The sequence below is a fragment of the Anthonomus grandis genome, chromosome 8 (assembly GCF_022605725.1).
Source record: "Anthonomus grandis grandis chromosome 8, icAntGran1.3, whole genome shotgun sequence".
Taxonomy (NCBI): Eukaryota; Metazoa; Arthropoda; class Insecta; order Coleoptera; family Curculionidae; genus Anthonomus; species Anthonomus grandis.
Genome location: NC_065553.1, coordinates 4,956,590 through 4,976,155, shown reverse-complemented (window position 1 = coordinate 4,976,155; position 19,566 = coordinate 4,956,590). Strand labels below are relative to the sequence as shown.

General features: G+C 33.0%; 1 protein-coding gene across 2 annotated transcripts in view; it reads left to right on the top strand.

The window, feature by feature from the left end:
* LOC126739200 (probable phospholipid-transporting ATPase IIB) overlaps positions 1-19,566 on the top strand; it is a 48,361-nt gene that overhangs the window by 15,573 nt on the left and 13,222 nt on the right. For both annotated transcript variants that reach the window (XM_050444768.1, XM_050444769.1), the window contains exons 2-9: positions 228-486; positions 540-689; positions 743-997; positions 1,056-1,366; positions 1,421-1,643; positions 10,126-10,300; positions 17,979-18,226; positions 18,277-18,453. In XM_050444768.1, the coding sequence (XP_050300725.1) occupies positions 228-486; positions 540-689; positions 743-997; positions 1,056-1,366; positions 1,421-1,643; positions 10,126-10,300; positions 17,979-18,226; positions 18,277-18,453 (1,798 nt within the window). The remainder of the gene's footprint in view (positions 1-227; positions 487-539; positions 690-742; positions 998-1,055; positions 1,367-1,420; positions 1,644-10,125; positions 10,301-17,978; positions 18,227-18,276; positions 18,454-19,566) is intronic.

Sequence of the window (19,566 nt, the reverse complement as noted above, 5' to 3'; positions counted from 1 at the left end):
GAGGCCACATTGATACTGCCAATTGACAGTATCACAATTTATAAATACAAACGAACACAAATTACAATACCATAATAATTACAGATGCCACAAAAAATTAAGTCACTCTACCCCAACATAAGTATGATTATCTAGTTTAAGACTAGTAGACAGATGGAGTTTGTGTATGAAACTCTCTTATTCTTAGGGTTAACAAAAGCTTAATTATGGATTATTGATTTTTTCAGTTGTTGGTGTAACATCTTCAAAAGATGCTGTGGGCAAAAAGAACTAAAATCCCGCACCATCAACCTGGGCAAGGCCACTCCAGGCCAGTTCCCAGCCAATGCTATCCGAAATCAGAAATACAATATTATAACCTTTTTGCCAATGGTCCTGTTTCAGCAGTTCAAATTCTTTTTGAACTTGTACTTCCTGATTATGGCCACCAGCCAGTTCGTCCCTGATATTAGGATTGGATACCTTTATACTTATTGGGGACCATTGGTAAGTCTTGGTAAACTTTTTGAGAACAATGGTCAACATTTTTTTTATTATAGTGTTTTGTGTTATTCATAACAATATGTCGAGAAGCAATTGATGACCTACGAAGGCACAAAAGGGACCAGGAAGTGAATAATCAAAAGTGCAAAAGGCTTCTCAATGATAGGGTTAAACCTTTTGAAATTGTGGCTTCACATAAATTAAAGGTAATCAACTTTTGTGGTAATTCAAGTCTCTAGTGATAAATGATTTTTTTTAGGTTGGTGATTTAATAATAGTAGACAAAGATGAAAGGGTACCGGCCGACTTGGTGCTGCTCAGAACATCCGAAAGTAGTGGTACAGTGTTTGTCAGAACTGATCAGCTGGATGGTGAAACTGATTGGAAATTAAGGGTGGCGGTGCCAGCCACACAGAAGTTAGCCAGCGACCACCAACTATATGAGATTAATGCCAGTTTATATGCTGAAAAGCCTCAAAAGGATATACACTCATTTATTGGGACCTTTAATAGGGTATGATTTGTCCATTCTTTAGAAGTATTTTTTGGTTAATGAATAAAATATTATACAGTTGGATTCAATAAATAATGATGAGAGTCTGGATTTGGAAAATACTTTGTGGACCAATTGTGTTATAGCTTCTGGGCAGGCAACTGGAGTGGTGATTTATACAGGACCAGAAACTAGATCTGTAATGAATAATTCACAACCTAGATCTAAAGTTGGTCTGTTAGATATTGAAGTTAATACTATAACAAAGCTATTGTTTGTGGCTGTAATGGGCTTGGCTTTTTTGATGATTGTTCTTAAAGGATTCAGCGGCCCTTGGTACAGATACCTGTTCAGATTTGTATTGTTATTCTCTTACATAATCCCTATAAGGTAATCCAAGCTTTTATAATAGAAATTAATTTCTACCTGTATATGTTTTTACAGTTTGAGAGTCAACTTGGATATGGGCAAGTCATACTATTCGTGGTCTATAGGGAAAGATCCACACATGAAGGGAACTGCAGTAAGATGTACGACAATTCCCGAAGAATTGGGCAGAATTTCTTATTTGTTGTCAGATAAAACAGGGACTTTGACCCAGAATTCGATGGTGCTGAAGAGGCTCCATTTGGGGTCAGGGTGTTATGCTGGTGATAGTTTTGAAGAGGTAAGTCAAAAAAAAAAAGTCAGATTGTAATAGGTAATTCGAGGTGAAATATAATTTTGTTTACTGTATAAAATCATTTAAATTTAAATATCTGAAAAATGGGATTATTTAAAGGGGCATAGTTTGAGATCAAGTTAAAGAAAAAATGGGGTAATTAACTTACTAGTCAATTATTTTTCGTGATCTCAATTTGTAAGCTTGGTTAATTCTTTCTGTTGGCTATATGTAAAAAAATTACTTCGGACGATGGATTTACATATATATTTTGGTCGACGTTTCGCTTTCTATAAGAGACTCCTCAGGAGTTAAAAAATACAATAAAATCATACATTTTAACATAATTACAAAGGTTAAATTTTCGCAAATAGTAAAAGTAATTATTAACGCTTAATTAAACGTAAGTTTTCTTCAGTCTAATTTAAGTATTTTGTACAAAAATTAATTATTTTGAAAAATTTGATTATTATGGTGTAAACCACGATTAAAAACCAAAAAAAAATTATGAAGTATTTAACCAGTGGCGGTTCCTACACTCCCAAAATATTTTTTTTAAACAAACAGAAAACATACAACAAACATTCTATATCATTGTTAAATTAATATTATTTCTATTCGATGTAAAAAAGAATTTAAATAGGAAATAGCACAACCGCAATTAAGTATTTATTTTAAATTCTAATCCATCTCAATACCTACCGCGACACGCGAAAACTCCGCACAACGCGCGGTAACGACTCACCACATCTTGTCGTTCACTGCTCGATCGTGCTCATCGCGCCCCGAGTTCTGATTGGTAGAGCCGTTGGTCCCTGCATGCCTGCTGCCCCGCGACAGGCTGCGATAATTACCTTGCCCGTGTGCACAGTTTGGTTGTGATCTTACTGTATATCATTGGCGGCCTGCTAATAGGGGCGCAAGGGCGCGCGCCCCTCAGTAATTTCATTAAAAATTACTTATTGTAAATTTAAAACTCGTGTGCAGTAATTATTAATTATATTAGATATATTTTCTATCAACCCGCGTTTAAACGTTTAACACAAGCGCCCGTAGTATAGGAGATAATGCGATATTCAAATCAACAACCAAAGTGCTCCTGGCATCCTACGTATACTGCTCTCTGTCTCGCGCAAGGTACAGCTCGTCTATCTTCCTCTATTTGTCGTGGGGCGCGCTCACATCCGCGTCCATAATTTGGCGGAAAAGCTACTCTTGACGGAAAACAGGCAAATAACACAATGGACATTCGACACACTCCCGAAGCTTCCCCCGAAGCGACTCCGCGAGCGCCCGAACAGGGTGACCTCGACACATAACACACCGCTCGGAAATACTCGATTATGTTGAGACGAGAGAGACAACAAATCGGAAATCACTTACCAGAATACGTACCGAAGAAACCTTTCGCGACACTGAATTATCGGGGTTGGGTTGGGTTGGTTGGGGCTGAGCTGGGTTGGTAGTTATTTTTTTTATATAAAAAGGCGTTGGGTGCAAAAAGGACCTGTTGGGTGAATAATCATTTTTCATAAGAAAAACTGATCAAAATCAAATGATTGAGTCTCCGACAACGAATTTATAATAAATACGACATACATTAACTTTTGTAACTGTTTAATTTTTTTAATTCGTACAAAAAAAACGGCGTTCGATAGGATAGTAAACTGTTACGCCCGGGGTAATTATTTAATATAGTCACTTTTTTTTAAACGATTTAAAAAAAAAATAAAATTGAAATTTTTGGTCTCCGACAATGAAATTATGATGAATACGACATTCACTATCCTATGTACCTGTCTTTTTTTTAATCTTGAAAATGGGTAGTCGATAAGATAGTAAACTGTTACCGTAATTTGTATACATTCCAGCCCTGACAAAACTCAACAATATGAATGAAAACTTGGCTCAATCTAAGAACCTGATATTCTCTAAGAACCTGTTTCTTTTCCTACTTATAAATATTATTAACTAATAACTCATTGCACTTTTTTACAACAGCAATTCAAAATGTTAGTCACAAATTACTTGATAGTAATAAGTGTGTGTATAAGTAAATTAAAAACTGTATAGTCTATTACAGTCTTTTTGGTTATTCAGTATGTTATATTTAAGCTGACACACTATAGTTTATAATCCAAATATCCTCGGAGGCATATGACTTCATCAAAATCATCCAGTTTCTCCAGCATATTATCCTAAATTGCACTTTTTCAAGTTTATTAGTCAAAAGTAGTAAATATAAACACTATCACCACACCTATGTGAGAAAAGTGTGACGTCAAATGAAGCTCCTGGTTTAAGGAGAGCATTAGAGGATCCAGAATTCTTCTTCTGGCTTACCCTTTTTCACAAAATTATGCCGCACGTGGACATACTTTATAATCAGCTCCAGTCAAAAAGTAAGGATAGTGTGTCATTGCAAAAGGATCTGTCGATATTTGAATCAAGCATTGCCAAAATAAGAAACGACACCGATAATATTAAGGCTAATGTAGAATTAAACTTTGAAAGTGTCAAAAGAAGAAGAACTGACGATAACTTGAGAAGTATTATTGCAAAAGAGGTATGTGATACAGTTGTTACCCAAGCGAAGGACAGATTTTCCTATCGACGTTATCTTCAAGCAGCTAACTTGTTCGATAAAGAAGCGTATCCAAAATATAACAAGACCTTTCCAGTGGATATTTTAGATAATGTAGTTACTTTTTATCCAATGTTATGTAAAATTAGATTAAGAACTGAACTAGAAGTCATTTACTCAAGACCAGATTTCTCACAGAATATTGGAGCTATGAACTTGCTTTCATTTATTTTAGAAAATAATTTTGGCGAAACATTTGCCGAAACAATAAAATTATTAAATATCATTGTGACGACCCCAATGACAACTGCAGAGGCCGAGCGCAATTTTTCCACCCTTAAGCGAATAAAAACCTTCCTGCGAAGTACTATGCTTAATAAAAGACTTAATGCTCTAGCCATGATGTCCATCAATAGAAATTTAGTGATGGAAATAAACAATTTTGATGAAAAAGTAATGGAAAGATTTATAAATATGAAAGACCGTCGAGCAGATTTTACTTTTAAGAAGTAGCTTAAATACCTATTGAACATTTATTAATAAGTATAATTTTTCTTCACATTTTAAAGTTACTTGTTATTGTTTTTAAAACCGCAGAGAGGTGGCAAAAATATTTTCGTGCGCGGTTCCGTGATGTGTAAATGCGATTGTTTTGTAACAATGTTCTTTATATTTGATTGCCAAATTAAGACATTTATGTGCAAACTTTTTGTGATTGTACCATGATGACTGCAAACCGTCATGTCTCAGATATTATAACATATACTTAGGTACGTCCAGTTATATTTTTTATATTTATTAGTAAGTATATATTTATTTGGATTTGTGCGCCCCTCCATAGTCAAATGTCACGAGCCGCCACTACTGTATATTGGGAGTATTGGCGCGAAATTGTTGATGTTTTGTTTTTAAATCGGTGGCGGTATTGCTATTTAATACTTAACTTATTTGTTGGAAAGTACTTGCGTTGTTTGGTTTTTTGACTTTTTGTTTTTCTTATTTTTTGATGAAGAATGGCGATGGCGAATGAGCAGCGTCACCGTGGAATATTTAAAAACAATAAAATGTTCATTACTTTCGTTAGAGGAGAGGATAAAAATAAAAAATATTGGTCGTCCAAAGCCAAATATTGTTATAAGCAATGTAACCAAAGGCAAAAATCGGGACTATAAACGGTCTTTTAAAATGGACATTTCCGAGAAAACACACCGGTTGTGCGGGAGTTCAGTTACTAACACTCTTTATTGTTTTCCGTGTTTATTATATGGGGATGAGGCATCAGAATGGACAAAATGTGGTGTGAAAGACTTGGTTCATTTATCCGAAAAACTTAAAAAGCATCAATATTCAAAGTTACACATATCTGCTAAATTAGGATTTAATTTATTATGTGAACAAGATATCCGGCAACAATTCAATAGTGCATACCGATTAAATATTGAAAAGCATAACCAACAAGTAAAGAATAATAGATATGTATTATCGAAAATTATAAATTGTGTTAAGTTCTGTGGCGCTTTTGAACTTGCCCTTCGTGGGCATGATGAAAAACAGGACTCATTAAATCCTGGAATATTTAGAGGCCTCGTAAATTTTTCCGGCCTCGCCGAATTGGACTTGGCACTAAAGTATCATTTGCAGCAAGCTACTGTGTTTAAAGGTACGTCTAAAGATATCCAAAATGATTTACTAGATTGTATGCTTTCCGTTTGTCAAGCACACATTAAAAAAGAAATCGGCGCTTCAAAGTTTGTATCTGTAATAAGTGATGAAACAAGTGACATTTCAAATATTTTTCAAATGGTAATAGTTTATCGATATAATTTACCAAATGGGACCCCCGTTGAAAGATTTTGGACTTTTTTAAAACCCACTGACCACGATGCTATTTGCTTAGCTGATTGTATAGAAAAATCATTAAATTCCGTTTTAACAAGTCCAGATCAATTAATTTCCCAAAGTTATGATGGAGCAAGTGTCATGAGTGGTACTCATCGTGGTGTGCAAAAACTTATTCAAGATAAATTTCAATACGCCTTGGAAAAAAATAATTTTTAAAAATAATTTTTATTCAATAGGGAAATTAGAGTGGGTTTATTGGCATTTTTTACGCTCTCAAAAGGAAATATAGGGCGTGGTACCCAAAAATTTTTCGCTATTTTTTCTCCTCCCAATTGTGCACTCCCATTCGTTGAAGTCACGCGCCGCCACTGTATTTAACACATTTTATAAATTTTTAAAATTTAATAACCAACAGATAATAAGAGAAACATTGTATCCCAAATTAAAAGACTGCATATAAACTTACCTATATCGTAGATCGTCTTTCTTAACAATAATAATTGTAAAACCATAGATATGGTATAGATTTATACGATTTTCCTGTTCAAGAATTTTAAGTTTTGTAATCATCTACCTTGGGAGATAAATTTGGTCCATAGCTTTCAAGCAGATAATCTTATTATAAATTCTTCATAGAGGAAAAGAGTCAAAACACTGATAAGTTGTATTTAATATATTATAATTTTAATATTTATAATGCATTTTTTTGCATTTCATTGAGATTTTAAAATTTAAATAAGAAGGAAGAATTAATGAGCAAATATATAAAGGTGTCATTTAAATCCATCATCAAAAATATTAGGTGGGCTTTTTAAAAGTTTTTAAACTAATTTATTTTTTTCTGTTTAATCTTAATGTATGTATGTATGTAATATGTACATGCTTTTTAATTTTTTTATGTAATTGTGGATTCAAGTCAATGATTTACTACATTGGTGAATAAAACAAACAAACTTACTTAGTACTAGTGTATACATATTCTTTATTATTTATTTACTAATAAATTTATTTTTGACAATATGAATAAGGCCTCATCTATTAGTTACCAGACACCAATTTTTTTTTTTAATATAACTTAAAATATGTATTTTTAGAGTAGGTATACACTCAAGTATATTTGTACTTTAGGGTATTAATCATAAAAGTCATCAAACCAAAAACCTTTAACTATAATGTGAACTTGCTGAGTAAAAATGTTGGTTTGGCTGTTTGTCATTCTCAAGTCGGCAGCAATAAAGCTCACACATATTCAGTCTATATATTTCTACTATTAATCCATATATGTACTTTGATCCTTGTATAACGTTTTCACTAATATAAAATGTCAGAATTTACCAACTCAAGAAGTTTTAATCCATATTTTCCATAAAAATTCACAATAAAAGTTGTTCAAATACATTTTCTGACTTGCAAGTCTAACAACGGTCATATGATATCGACATTTTAGTAAACATAACATAAAGCATAAACAAAACAAGCCAAACTTAACCATTTATTAGGAATTTATCATTTTTTATATATCATCTTTCAAAAAATTGCTTGAACGTAGGAAATGCAGAAATCTATGACGAGGTCAAGAACGTATACTGTAAAATTATAAAAGCCTATAAAAGTATAGATTACATCAGATTTATCTGAAATTTAACACACATATTATTATCTATCTTGGACCAATTTTCAATTCATTCTGATGTGATTCTTTTTTCTTATATTTTGCTAATATCCGAAAAGCTTTAAGCAATTACGAGAGTGGTGTTTGGAGAACTAGTTTGTCAGAGTGTCTGTTTGGTCAGATCGGAGGACATTGTTAAGGCTAGAATAACAGATCATGAAAGAAGTGTAGAGCCAGGAATGGATATGGGGAACCTAAGTCCTTAATATTTTAATATACTAAACTTAATAGCACCCAAAAAGTAACATTTACCACTTAAATATCAAAACACTCTAGTCCATTCATGTGTGCTTCACTTATAATAAGAATTTATATTTTACAATGTATAATTTACAAGTAAAAAAATGACACACTTTTGGAGTGATTGAAAATTTGCTTTATGTATTAATTATCCTTACTTTACATGCTATTTGCTATATAGGAGTATATTCTTTTAAATATCAAATAAATTAATAAAAAAAAATGTTTTATTTTTCAAATGTTTCAACATCCACAAACTTTTCCTAGATCTAAAAGTAAATTTATAGAATTCTAAAAAAAAAGTTTAAAGCTATGTTTTAAATATATTTATAAGTTTTTATTGATTGTACTAAATACAGGGTGTCCCAGCGAAAACGAAACAGAGCTATTTTCGGTATGAAAAAAAAATTTTTTTTCAAAAATCTCGGACACGTCGATTTTATTTTTGAGGGGGACAACTTTTCCTTACCAAGGCACCCTCATACCAGCAACCCCCTTCGAGGGGGTGGAATCACCCCTAAAATCCTAAATGGAAAGAGGGGTCGTATGATACCTTATTTTAAAGGTCTTTTAATTCTGAATATAACTGCCAAATTTGAAGTGGCTAAAATTATTTCTCAGGATAAAACAGCTTGTCAAAATTGCGGAAACAGCGAAAATGAAAAAGGTATTATGGACTCTTTTTTGGATAATATTTTTAAAAGAACAAGGAAATCCTATTTTCGAAGGGGTCACTTATTAATTAAGAGCCACCTGGAATCCTTTACGAGGGGTTGAAAGCACCCCTTAAATCTTAAACAGAAAGAGGGATCGTGTTATACCTTATGTTGAAAGCGTTTTCACTTTAAATTTAAATGGTGACTTCTGAGTGACTGATATAAAATAGCAAGAAATACAATCTTACTGCCAGTAAAAGTGGAGAGATAAGAAATACCTACCCTTTTCCTTTTGTGTCTTTTAAATAAAACAAGTTTATTTAAATTACGTCAATTTATTAAATGTTCAAATTGTGCCCCGCCTACTTCCATGCAGGAATACAGGTTTTGCTCAAAACGATGCCTGGCGTTTTGTAGAACTTCAGGTGTTATCATCTGACACTCATTTATAAGTCTTCTAGGGTGTCTGGTTGAGTAGCGTAAACTTTTGTTTTTAAATGCCCCCATAAAAAAAATCTAATGGGGTTAAATCGGGTGACCTAGCTGGCCATTCCATAAAAGGTCCTCTCCTTCCAATCCAACGATCAGGAAATATCTCATCAAGATATTGCCTCACACCAGCAGCATAATGTGGAGGCGCTCCGTCTTGTTGGAAAACGACTTGATCATCATCAGAATGATTTCCGCCTTCCATTATTTCTACTATTCTTGGATATACGGCATTTTCCAAGAGATCTCGGTACATTTCTCCATTCAAATTTCAGGTCACCATTTAAATTCAGAGTAAAAAGGCCTTCAAAATAAGGAATGACACGACCCCTTTTTCTATTTAAGATTTAAGGAAGCACCCCTAATACCTCAACCCCTCGTAAAGGGTTCTAGGTATTAGGGTGGCCTGTTAATTAATAAGTGACCCCTTTGAAATTAGGACTTCCTTATTCATTTAAAAATAATATTAAAAATATCCAAAATAATATATATATAATAAGAAAAATAATATCCAAAACAGAGTTCAAAATACCTTTTTCATTTTCGCTGTTTCTACAATTTTGACAAGCTGTCATATCCGGATAAAAAATTTTAGCCACTTCAAATTTGGCAGTTATATTCAGAATTAAAAAACCTTTAAAATAAGGTATCACACGACCCCTCTTTCTATTTAAGATTTTAGGGGTGATCCCACCCCCTCGAAAAGGGTTACTGGTATGAGGGTGCCTTGGTAAGGAAAAGTTGTCCCCCTCGAAAATAAAATCGACGTGTTCGAGATTTTTGTAAAAAAATTTTTTTTTCATACCAAAAATACCTCTGTTTCGTTTTCGCTGGGACACCCTGTATGTATATATGTGTTAGGTAGAATTTTCGAATGCTTACAGTTTCATTTAATCAAGCTTAACATAATCGACTTAAGCTATAATACTGAGTCTCCAAAAGCGAATTACATTACGTTTTTTTTATGTCCACTTTAAGAAACAATAACATTTCTTGTATTTTAAGGTTCAAGCGGTACTTAAAACGGCCTACTCGAACAACAAAGACAGTCCCACCCTGGAATGCGGCGTACCAACGAAATTCAGACGATCGGAAACCACTAGAGTAAAAGACGCCGTGCAGGCATTAGCTCTCTGTCATAACGTGACTCCCACTTATGAAAATGACAATAATGATTTAGGTAAGGAAACTTGCCAAATAAAAGTTTAAAAGAGACCGAAATTACTGCAACAATTAAAAGAGAAAGAAGGTGTACAATCTTTAAAATCAAATTAAAACAAATGGGCAAAGAGACAATTATAATCGTTTAAGGGATTTAAATATTTATAATCCGCAAGGAGTTGGTCTTTAAGCTATATAAACAAATATTTTGTTAAAATTCCCCAAATTAATAGAGAATCAAATGTTTGCTTAAATATTTTTCCAATCAAACTTTAATTTTACAGAGGTAGTTAAAGAAGTTTTATTTGGAATAAAAATCAAATATCAATCCCTTATAACAATAATAATTAAATAATTGCGCCTTATCAGAATTTTTCCTACTCTATCTAAGATTCTAGAACGAATTCTAAATAAAGTATGATTGTTTAACAGTGCTTCTAGTGACTATACAGTGAGTGTACTTAAGTTGGCAACATATGGGAATTTTTTTTATTAGTTTTATGGGAAAAAAGCTATTCTTTATAAAAAGTTCTGCCGAAAAAAACCTAAAATGCGATAATCAAATATAAAATTTTATTAGTCGTCATCGTATCTTTATTTTTGACAATACCGAAAATTGTTACAAAAACAAGTTGGTTAGAACTAAAAACGATGTTCAAATTACCTACTGGTACTTATAACGTATTTTTAACGAAAATTCTCAGATTACCTAAGGGTACCAAACAGTAATATTGTTTATTTATCGCAAACATGATAACCTTTCCATTCACAAACTTATGAGCTAATTTTTACAAAACAAAATAATTAATAATATGAAGTAATCTTTTAATTTTTATTGAACACTTTATAACTTTTCAATTACTTGTTTGCCTTGTAACACTTTAGAGATGCATTTAAATGAATAATACCATAACAATTAATTGCTGTAATAATTTCAGTGAACATTATTAGCTTCTTCAACTCGCTAATGCATCAGTATATCCGCCTTCACTTTCAATACAGGTAATTGTTCTATCACACTTTTCAATATTCTTCTAATCATAACCGTAATCATACTCTAAACCGATTCTATAATGAATGATTCTTCGAATGAGGAACATCTGTAAATGGCCTTTGAAAACAAGTTTGGGGTTTTAAATAACGCCATAAGAAAAAATCGAGTGGTGTCAAATCTGGAGAGCGAAGTAAGGAAAACTGTATAAAAACCGCTGTATTAAAAAAAATTTCAAAGAATTGACCTATTACATTTAACCTACTGTGGCATGGAACACCGTCCTGTTGCAACCATATTTGTTGACGTTGAAGCAAAGAAACGTTGTCAACAAAACCTTTTAATTCATTCTCCAAGAAGAGTAAGTAACGGTTCGCATTCAAAGATTCATAAGAAAAAAAAGGTCAATTATTTCATTTCGGTAAATTCCACACTACTCATTTGTTTTGAATAAATACTGGTTGCGAGTTTTGATGTTAAAATTTGGATTAATATCCAACAAGTACTCCAACAGCAATTTTATGAAGGGATTGGTCCATTTGGTGAAAATGTTGCTTCATCTGAAACCACAATATAACCCAAGATAACCATTTATGGGAAAACATAAATGGGTTATCTTCTAACCTTCTTTGCATATCACAGCAGAATGCATAGCGTCCATCGAGATTTCCTGGTCTTATCGTATGAATAAATTAGGGCTTGTATACGTGAAACCTGTTCTTTTTTAAAATGTCATCATTGACAACCCGTTGTTGGCGTTTCTTAGTGAATTTATTATTTACATCTCTAAAAATCTTGGTTAATATTTTCTATACTGTGCCATATTAAAGATTTTTTTCTGGGTATTAGTTATTAAAAATTTCTACAGTTTCTCGATATACAGTATTGTGCATAAATATAGTAACAAGCGATGTTTTCAAAAATATTATTTGCTCCTTTATTTATTCCATATTATTTCTTTACTTTTAAGTACACGCCTCTGTATTATTTATAAATATACCGAGATATCATAAGAATGCCAATGCAGAGTAAGGAACTTCATGTTTCTTTATTTAGACAATGTGCATAAATATAGCAACATTCTTGTTTCGCATTTATTTTATCAGTTAAATATCGATTTACCTGCTGTAAAGTTGTTATTTTTGAATCTCAGAATTAACTTAAAATGGGTCGCTCAAAAACCGTCTCTGGTGATGTAAGAAAAATTATTGTGGAGCATTACGAAAATGGTGTTCGCGAGTGACATTGCAAGAAGCTTACGGCTTCACAGGTCAATCGTATCCAGAGTTTGCAAAAAATTTCGCCTTACTGGAACAGCTGCACCGGCGCCCATTCCTGGTAGACCCAGAAAAACAAATTTGAGGATGGATAGGCAGCTGTTACGAATTTCCAAAGAAAATCCTTTTTTATCTTCTTCCCAAATTTTGGTAAAATTAAAAGAGGGTGGAGGAGTAAACCTCAGTTCCAGTACCGTAAGGAGAAGATTACTTGATGCCAACTTACCTGCTCGTCGTCCCTCCAAAAAACCGTTACTCTCAAAGAAGAACGTCAAGGCTTGTTTTCACTTTGCCCAATCTCATGTCCACTGGTCTGTAGCTGATTGGAAGAAAGTCGTATTTAGTGATGGATCTAAATATAATTTATTCAGGACTGATGGAGTGATGTACGTCAGACGCCCCAGTGAACAAAGATTAAACAAAAAGTACATTTGCCCCACAGTTAAACATGGAGGAGGAAATATTTATGTATGGGGATGTTTCTCGGCTCGTGGTATGGGACCCATAGTAAGAATAGTGGGCAAAATGGATCGTTTCATGTACAAAGACATTCTGCAAACACATTTAGTGCCATATATGGATGAAGTCATGCCAGTAACAGCTATATTTCAGCATGACAACGATCTAAAACATGCTTCTCAATTTGTTAAGAGGTGGCTATCCGATGAAAAAATAAATGTAATGGTCTGGCCATCTCAATCGCCAGACCTAAACCCTATAGAGAATTTATGGTATTACGTTGACACCAAAATCAGGCACCTAACATGCTCTAATACAAATATTCTCTTTGAAATAGTGGAAAATGTTTGGAAAGAAGTGAAAGATGACTATATTATGAAATTAATTGAGTCCATGCCAAGACGATGTGCAGATGTTCTAAAGGAGAAGGGGTACTACACGAAATATTGAATTGATTTTAATTTAGTTGGGTTATATTTTTTTTAGAATCAAAACTATTTTTTGTTGCTATATTTTTGAATAATAAATTTGCATAAAACAATTTGGTGTTTTATTTATTATGATACAAAAATATGATAATATGAAAATATAAACAGGCTCTTGTAAATCATATATAAAACTTACTTATAAAATAGATACTAAAAGATATATGACAGGAAAGTTCAATGTTGCTATCTTTTTGCACAAAACTGTATTTTTATAATTGTCGCCCACAATTATCACAATTTCAATTTTATCTCAAGTGCTTAATGTTGCTGGTATTTCTACTAATTTTTATAAATACTTTCTGTAACATTTAAAAAAAAAACTCGTATGCAACTAATAAAATTTGATATTTTATTATTACATTTTAGGTTTTGGACCGTGCAGAACTTTTCTTAAAGAATAACTTTCTTTCATAAAACTAATACTAAAAAGTTTCCCATATATTGCCGACTTAAGTTTGTAAACAGTAACTTAACTATTTTATTTTTATTTAAAAGTTTTTGATAACCATCCTTATCTTTTTCGCCATATTATAATATTTATGCCTTTTTAAAGTTGAAGCAGTAGTCCATTCCAGCAGTGGAGTTAATATTATGGAAATGTAATCGAATAATGGAGTTAATTATGTCAAGTTTGATAGAACCCCTTAATAATCCCTGCCGTTGGACATAGTTTATGTCCGAAATATGTTGGATTGATATTTTTAAAATAAATTTAGTGGAGGATGACCGGAATTCTTTCAGTTACCCATTTAAGCTTTTAATTACTCACTTAAAATAATTGAAAGTTAGAAGTCAAAGGGTTTAGATCTATGACCAATAATCTGATTAAGGGCAGATGTTTTTCTGCACATCACAAAATACTTATGGGTTTCCAGTAATCATTCATAGGCAGGCCTACATATTTTTCATGCCAGAGCGACTTGCTATAGTTTTTCAAAGAAATGGTCTGAAAGGTAATGTCTCAGGTCTTGCTTTTCTCGGAAGTCCAAAATATGCATTTCAATGACATTGAAATTAAATCACTGAGTGTTCTAATAATTTTAGACATGCAGTAATTTCAGGTTTACTGAGGATGTGATCTATTTGTGTAATGTGAGATATGAAGTAGTTTAGAATGGATTATCCATTTGAAAATTAATTTTTGTCTTTTAAATACATAACCTATATCTTCGATATATGTTATGTATTTAAAATATATCTTAAATGAGAAAAATGGTAAGAAGTAGGCTTTGGCTGCACCGATTTTTTTAAAACAACTTTTATTTAAAAGCTCTTTTATTGCTTCATTTTTCTACGAAAAAGTTATTATTGGAAAATTTTCCTAAAACCCGCTAGGGGGCGTCTACTTCTAACTTACGCTATTCGACTGATTATTTTAAGAAACTTAAATGCAACCATGTGTGTTTTTTATGGTATTAAGAGCGGAGAACAAAGCTTAATAATATAGTAAAAACCGCATTTTGATATCACGTCTCTAACTAAAGTTACAAAAAAAAATGTGTTCCTTAGAAAGTGAAAACATCAAATATGGTCGTTAAGTTCTATTTACCAGCCGGGTTAAAAAAACTGGTGTCTAAATGAATCTTTGTGTAGAGAAACAATCTTGGTATACCAGCTTTTTAGAAATTCCGGAAGGTGGCGTTTATTTATACACTTCTTTATAAAGGAGTTTCATCGGGAATAAATCTATTCAGTATGGGAAAACTATGCATAGGAACGTTTTAAATTTTTGGACAACGTAGCAGCAAATAATACCACTAGATGTGCTAAAATAAGTTAAAGGAATAATATTGAAAAAAATACAGCAACATACTAGTTGTGTTCATAAAGGAACTAAAAATTAAAGTTTATATAAGACTATCGGTTAGCAGTTTATTCGAGTATAAATAAATAGGTAATTAAATTATACCAATTTTAATAATAAGTTGGCTTTGCATTTGTTTAAAAAACAAAAAGGCCGGTGACAACTCTATGACAGCTGCTTAAAAGTTTTCGGTGGTCCTATAAATTTAGTTATTTATTTCGATCAGAGTTTATTCTTTGACTTTAATTTAAAATGCGTCTGTCTTTGCAAGAGTCGGTAAATGTTATCAAATTTTTTATGAATGTTTTGAAAATGCTACTATAGCTGCAAGGCTGTATGCTCAACGTTTTCCTCTAAACCGGCGTCTGAGTAGAGGCAGATTTCTTCGTTTGGCCCGTCGTATTCGGACAACAGGTAGTGTAGTCCATCTAACCTACCGTAGACAAGGTCGCAGGAGAACGGAGGAAAACATAATAAATTATTTGGCCTATGTAGAATTTGATCCGCACTTAAGCATCAGAACTATTTCAGGCAATTTAGGCATACCTCGTTCTGTAGTTCACAGAATTTTGCAGGAACACAGGTATAATACAATTTTTTCAAAAATAAGTGCCTAGATACTTACTTAACTTAATTTTTTTTGCATATAGATTTCATCCATTCCATATAGTAGTCGCCAGGCATTAAATCTAGAAGACTATGACAGAAGACTAGATTTTTTGTCATTGGATGGAGAATATGTTGCTCGAATATCCAAATTTTCTCAACGAAATTTTATGGACAGACGAAGCAAAGTTCAATAGTGACGGAGGAGTTAACAGACATAATATGCACTATTGGTCTGAAACTAACCCTCGTTGGATGCGCGAGATGAAGCATCAGGGAAGGTGGAGTGTTAATATCTGGTGCGGTGTAATAGGATCTCAGGTTATAGGTCCATTTTTATTTGATGGGAGCCTAACTGGAGAACGATATCTTGGATTTTTAAGAAATGAGCTCCCAGCATTATTAGAAAAGGTGCCTCTGGTTATAAGAGCCAACATGTCTTTACAACATGACGGATGCCCGGCTCATTTCGCGGTACAAGTGCGAACGTTCCTTAATCAGCGGTACCCTGATCGGTGGATTGGCAGAGGTAGCTTTTTCCCTTGGCCGGCAAGGTAATTCTATCGTTATAGAAACATTATTAGATTACATTGCATATACTTGCAAATCACCAGATTTAACCTGCCTTGACTTTTATTTATGAAGTAGAATAAAAGCCATTGTATTTTCTTCGATTTCTACCAATAGAGAAAATATGAAACAGCGAATAAGGGACGGTATTCGGAGTTTTCCAGCCGCAGAAATAGAGGCAGCCGTGAAATCAACCCGACGAAGAGTTAAAAATTGTATAGAACAAGACGGACGACAATTCGAACACCTCGGCAGGCATTAGATTAGTGTAGGGATTAAAATAATATTATTTTTTATTCTATTTAAAATAAGCAAGATTTTTATCTTTTTATAGTTTAATTGGTACCAAGTGCCAAAGCTATCAAAATATTTTTGTCGTGTTACAATGACGCGTCGGCGTTGAAAAATATTTAAAACGTTCCTATGCATAGTTTTTCTAGTTTTCCCCTAAACATTGATTTATTACCTGATTTATTACCAATGAAACTTCCTGTATAAAAAAGTGTATAAATAAACGCCACCTTCCGGAATTTCTAAAAAGCTGGTATACTAAGATTGTTTCTCTACACAAAGATTCATTTAGAGACCAGTTTCTTTAACCCGGCTGGTAAATAGAACTTAACGACCATATTTGATGTTTTCACTTTCTAATGAACACATTTTTTTTGTAACTTTAGTTAGAGACGTGATATCAAAATGCGGTTTTTACTAAATTATTAAGCTTTGTTCTCCGCTCTTAATCCCGTAAAAAAAAAACACACGGTTGCATTTAAATTTCTTAAAATAATCAGTCGAATAGCGTAAGTTAGAAGTAGACGCCCCCTAGCGGGTTTTAGGAAAATTTTTCAATAATAACTTTTTGGTAGAAAAATGAAGCAATAAAAGAGCTTTTAAATAAAAGTTGTTTTAAAAAAATCGGGGCAGCCAAAGCCTACTTCTTACCATTTTTCTCATTTAAGATAGAAACTCTCCCCACCACTTTATTTGACATTTGACAGAAATGGTTGTCGAAACATTTTTGTCAGGAATACTATGTAGATTATTTCGATAATATTTTGGGATGCAAGTTATTAAAGGTTTTTTTGGAAAAAATAGACTTTAAAGTTTTTCAGTAGCCAGAACGCTCTCTAGCGGTTGACCAATAAACTTCAAAATATTTTCCAGCTATTTTTTTTGGGCCACTTTTATACTAATTTTTTTTTCAAGGCTCTACGATTATTGGGGCCTGAGATACAGCCGAGGAACATTTTTAATGGGACACCCTGTACTAGTCACTATTGACTCATCATATTTGCATCCATAAATTTTGAGTTTTATTAAAAAATGATTATTATAATAATCTATCATTGTACAAGTTCGTGAATAGTTTAATTACAATTGAGTGTTGCGAATTTATCATAGAATAGCACTGAAGACTGTGGCGTATATATTTGTAATTTGGTCCACTATATTACATTGTTAATAAATTGAAAATAAAACTGATAATACATTATCCGTAACAGCGTCTGTAGCATCAGAAACAGAAGCTGATCAACACCTGCAGGCGAGCGCTTTAGAAGTTATTTATCAAGCATCCAGCCCTGACGAGGTGGCCTTGGTACATTGGACACAAGAAGTGGGATTAACTTTATTCCGCAGAGACAAAACGTCCATGCAATTAAAAGCTCCCGACGGTCGTCTAATGAATTACACCATTTTACGAGTTTTTCCGTTCACGAGTGAAACGAAGCGCATGGGAATTATCGTTAAGGTGAGTTTAATGACATTTTAAAGACAAAAAATGTCATAATCGATTTGTAGGACTTAACTACCAATGAGATACTCTTCTATCTGAAAGGGGCGGATGTCGTAATGTCTGGAATAGTGCAGTACACTGATTGGCTTGAGGAAGAAGTAGGGAATATGGCCAGGGATGGATTAAGAACTCTTGTTGTTGCTAAGAAAGTTTTAACTGAAGAACAGTATCTGGATTTTGAGGTAAATTAAATATATTTTTTTGTAGCAACGTTTCTATAGTTTAATACAGTTTTAACGGCTTAATGCTAAATTTTTAACCATTCTTTCCTTAAAAAACAATAATATAATAGCATAGGAAATAATTGAAATTTTTTGATGTGATCTGTAATGGTGAATTTAATATAGAGAAATTGAAATAGTGAAAACACGTTTTTCCTTTCATTGTGTTTCATGTGTCCTGTGAGTTGCAAGTTAAAAATTGAATGATTCTACTTTCGTTTATTTAAACACTTACCGTAGCTCATCCTAATTTGTTCTTCCCTAATTATGGTGAAAAATGCTTTAAAGGAAAAAAGTGTTTAATATATACAGTTAAATTTAGTAGAATACATCTATACTCTATTTCAGAAGTGTGTAGAGCAATAAAACCTCATTAGGTATGCAAAAGTGGTACCTGGTGATCCACCAATATTTTATGCCACTACCTTAGTTGGGTATTAGTTTCAATGTAAAATTCTTTCTTTTCGTTGATTGCAGGTAGTGCCACCCGGTTTTGGGTCAATTTATGAGTTTTGCCCATTGTTACTCACTGATAAACATTGAAAACGGTTCGCCAAAGGCGTGCAACTGGGACTTGTTTTTTACCTTATAATTAATGTACTTAAATGCTATTTTATTTTAGAAAGTTACTTTTGTTTAAATGGAATAATATATTTTTTTCACAAATTTATTGAACATAATATGTAGAGTAAAACAGTTGAAAATGTCACTTTTGGATCTGGCACTTTTTGAACAGTGTATAACAATTTTAAATTATAATAGATTGTAGTCTTCTTCGTCCTCTGACGAACTGTCATCTTGACATTAACATTGACATTGACATTATAATTAAAGGATCGACTGTCTGATCGATGAGGTTGTCAAGATCCCACATTTTGTCCTCTTGCTTAATTACATGCTGGACTGCTTTTCGCCAATTCTCTGGTGTCGCTTCCGTAATGGCTTGATCAAACAGTAGCTTAACATCTTTCATTTTAAAAGTCGTGTTTTGTCTTGCTACAAATCCTTTTACCTGCGCCCATATCAGTTCTATAGGATTTAGTTCGCAATGATATGGCGGTAAGCGCAGTACAG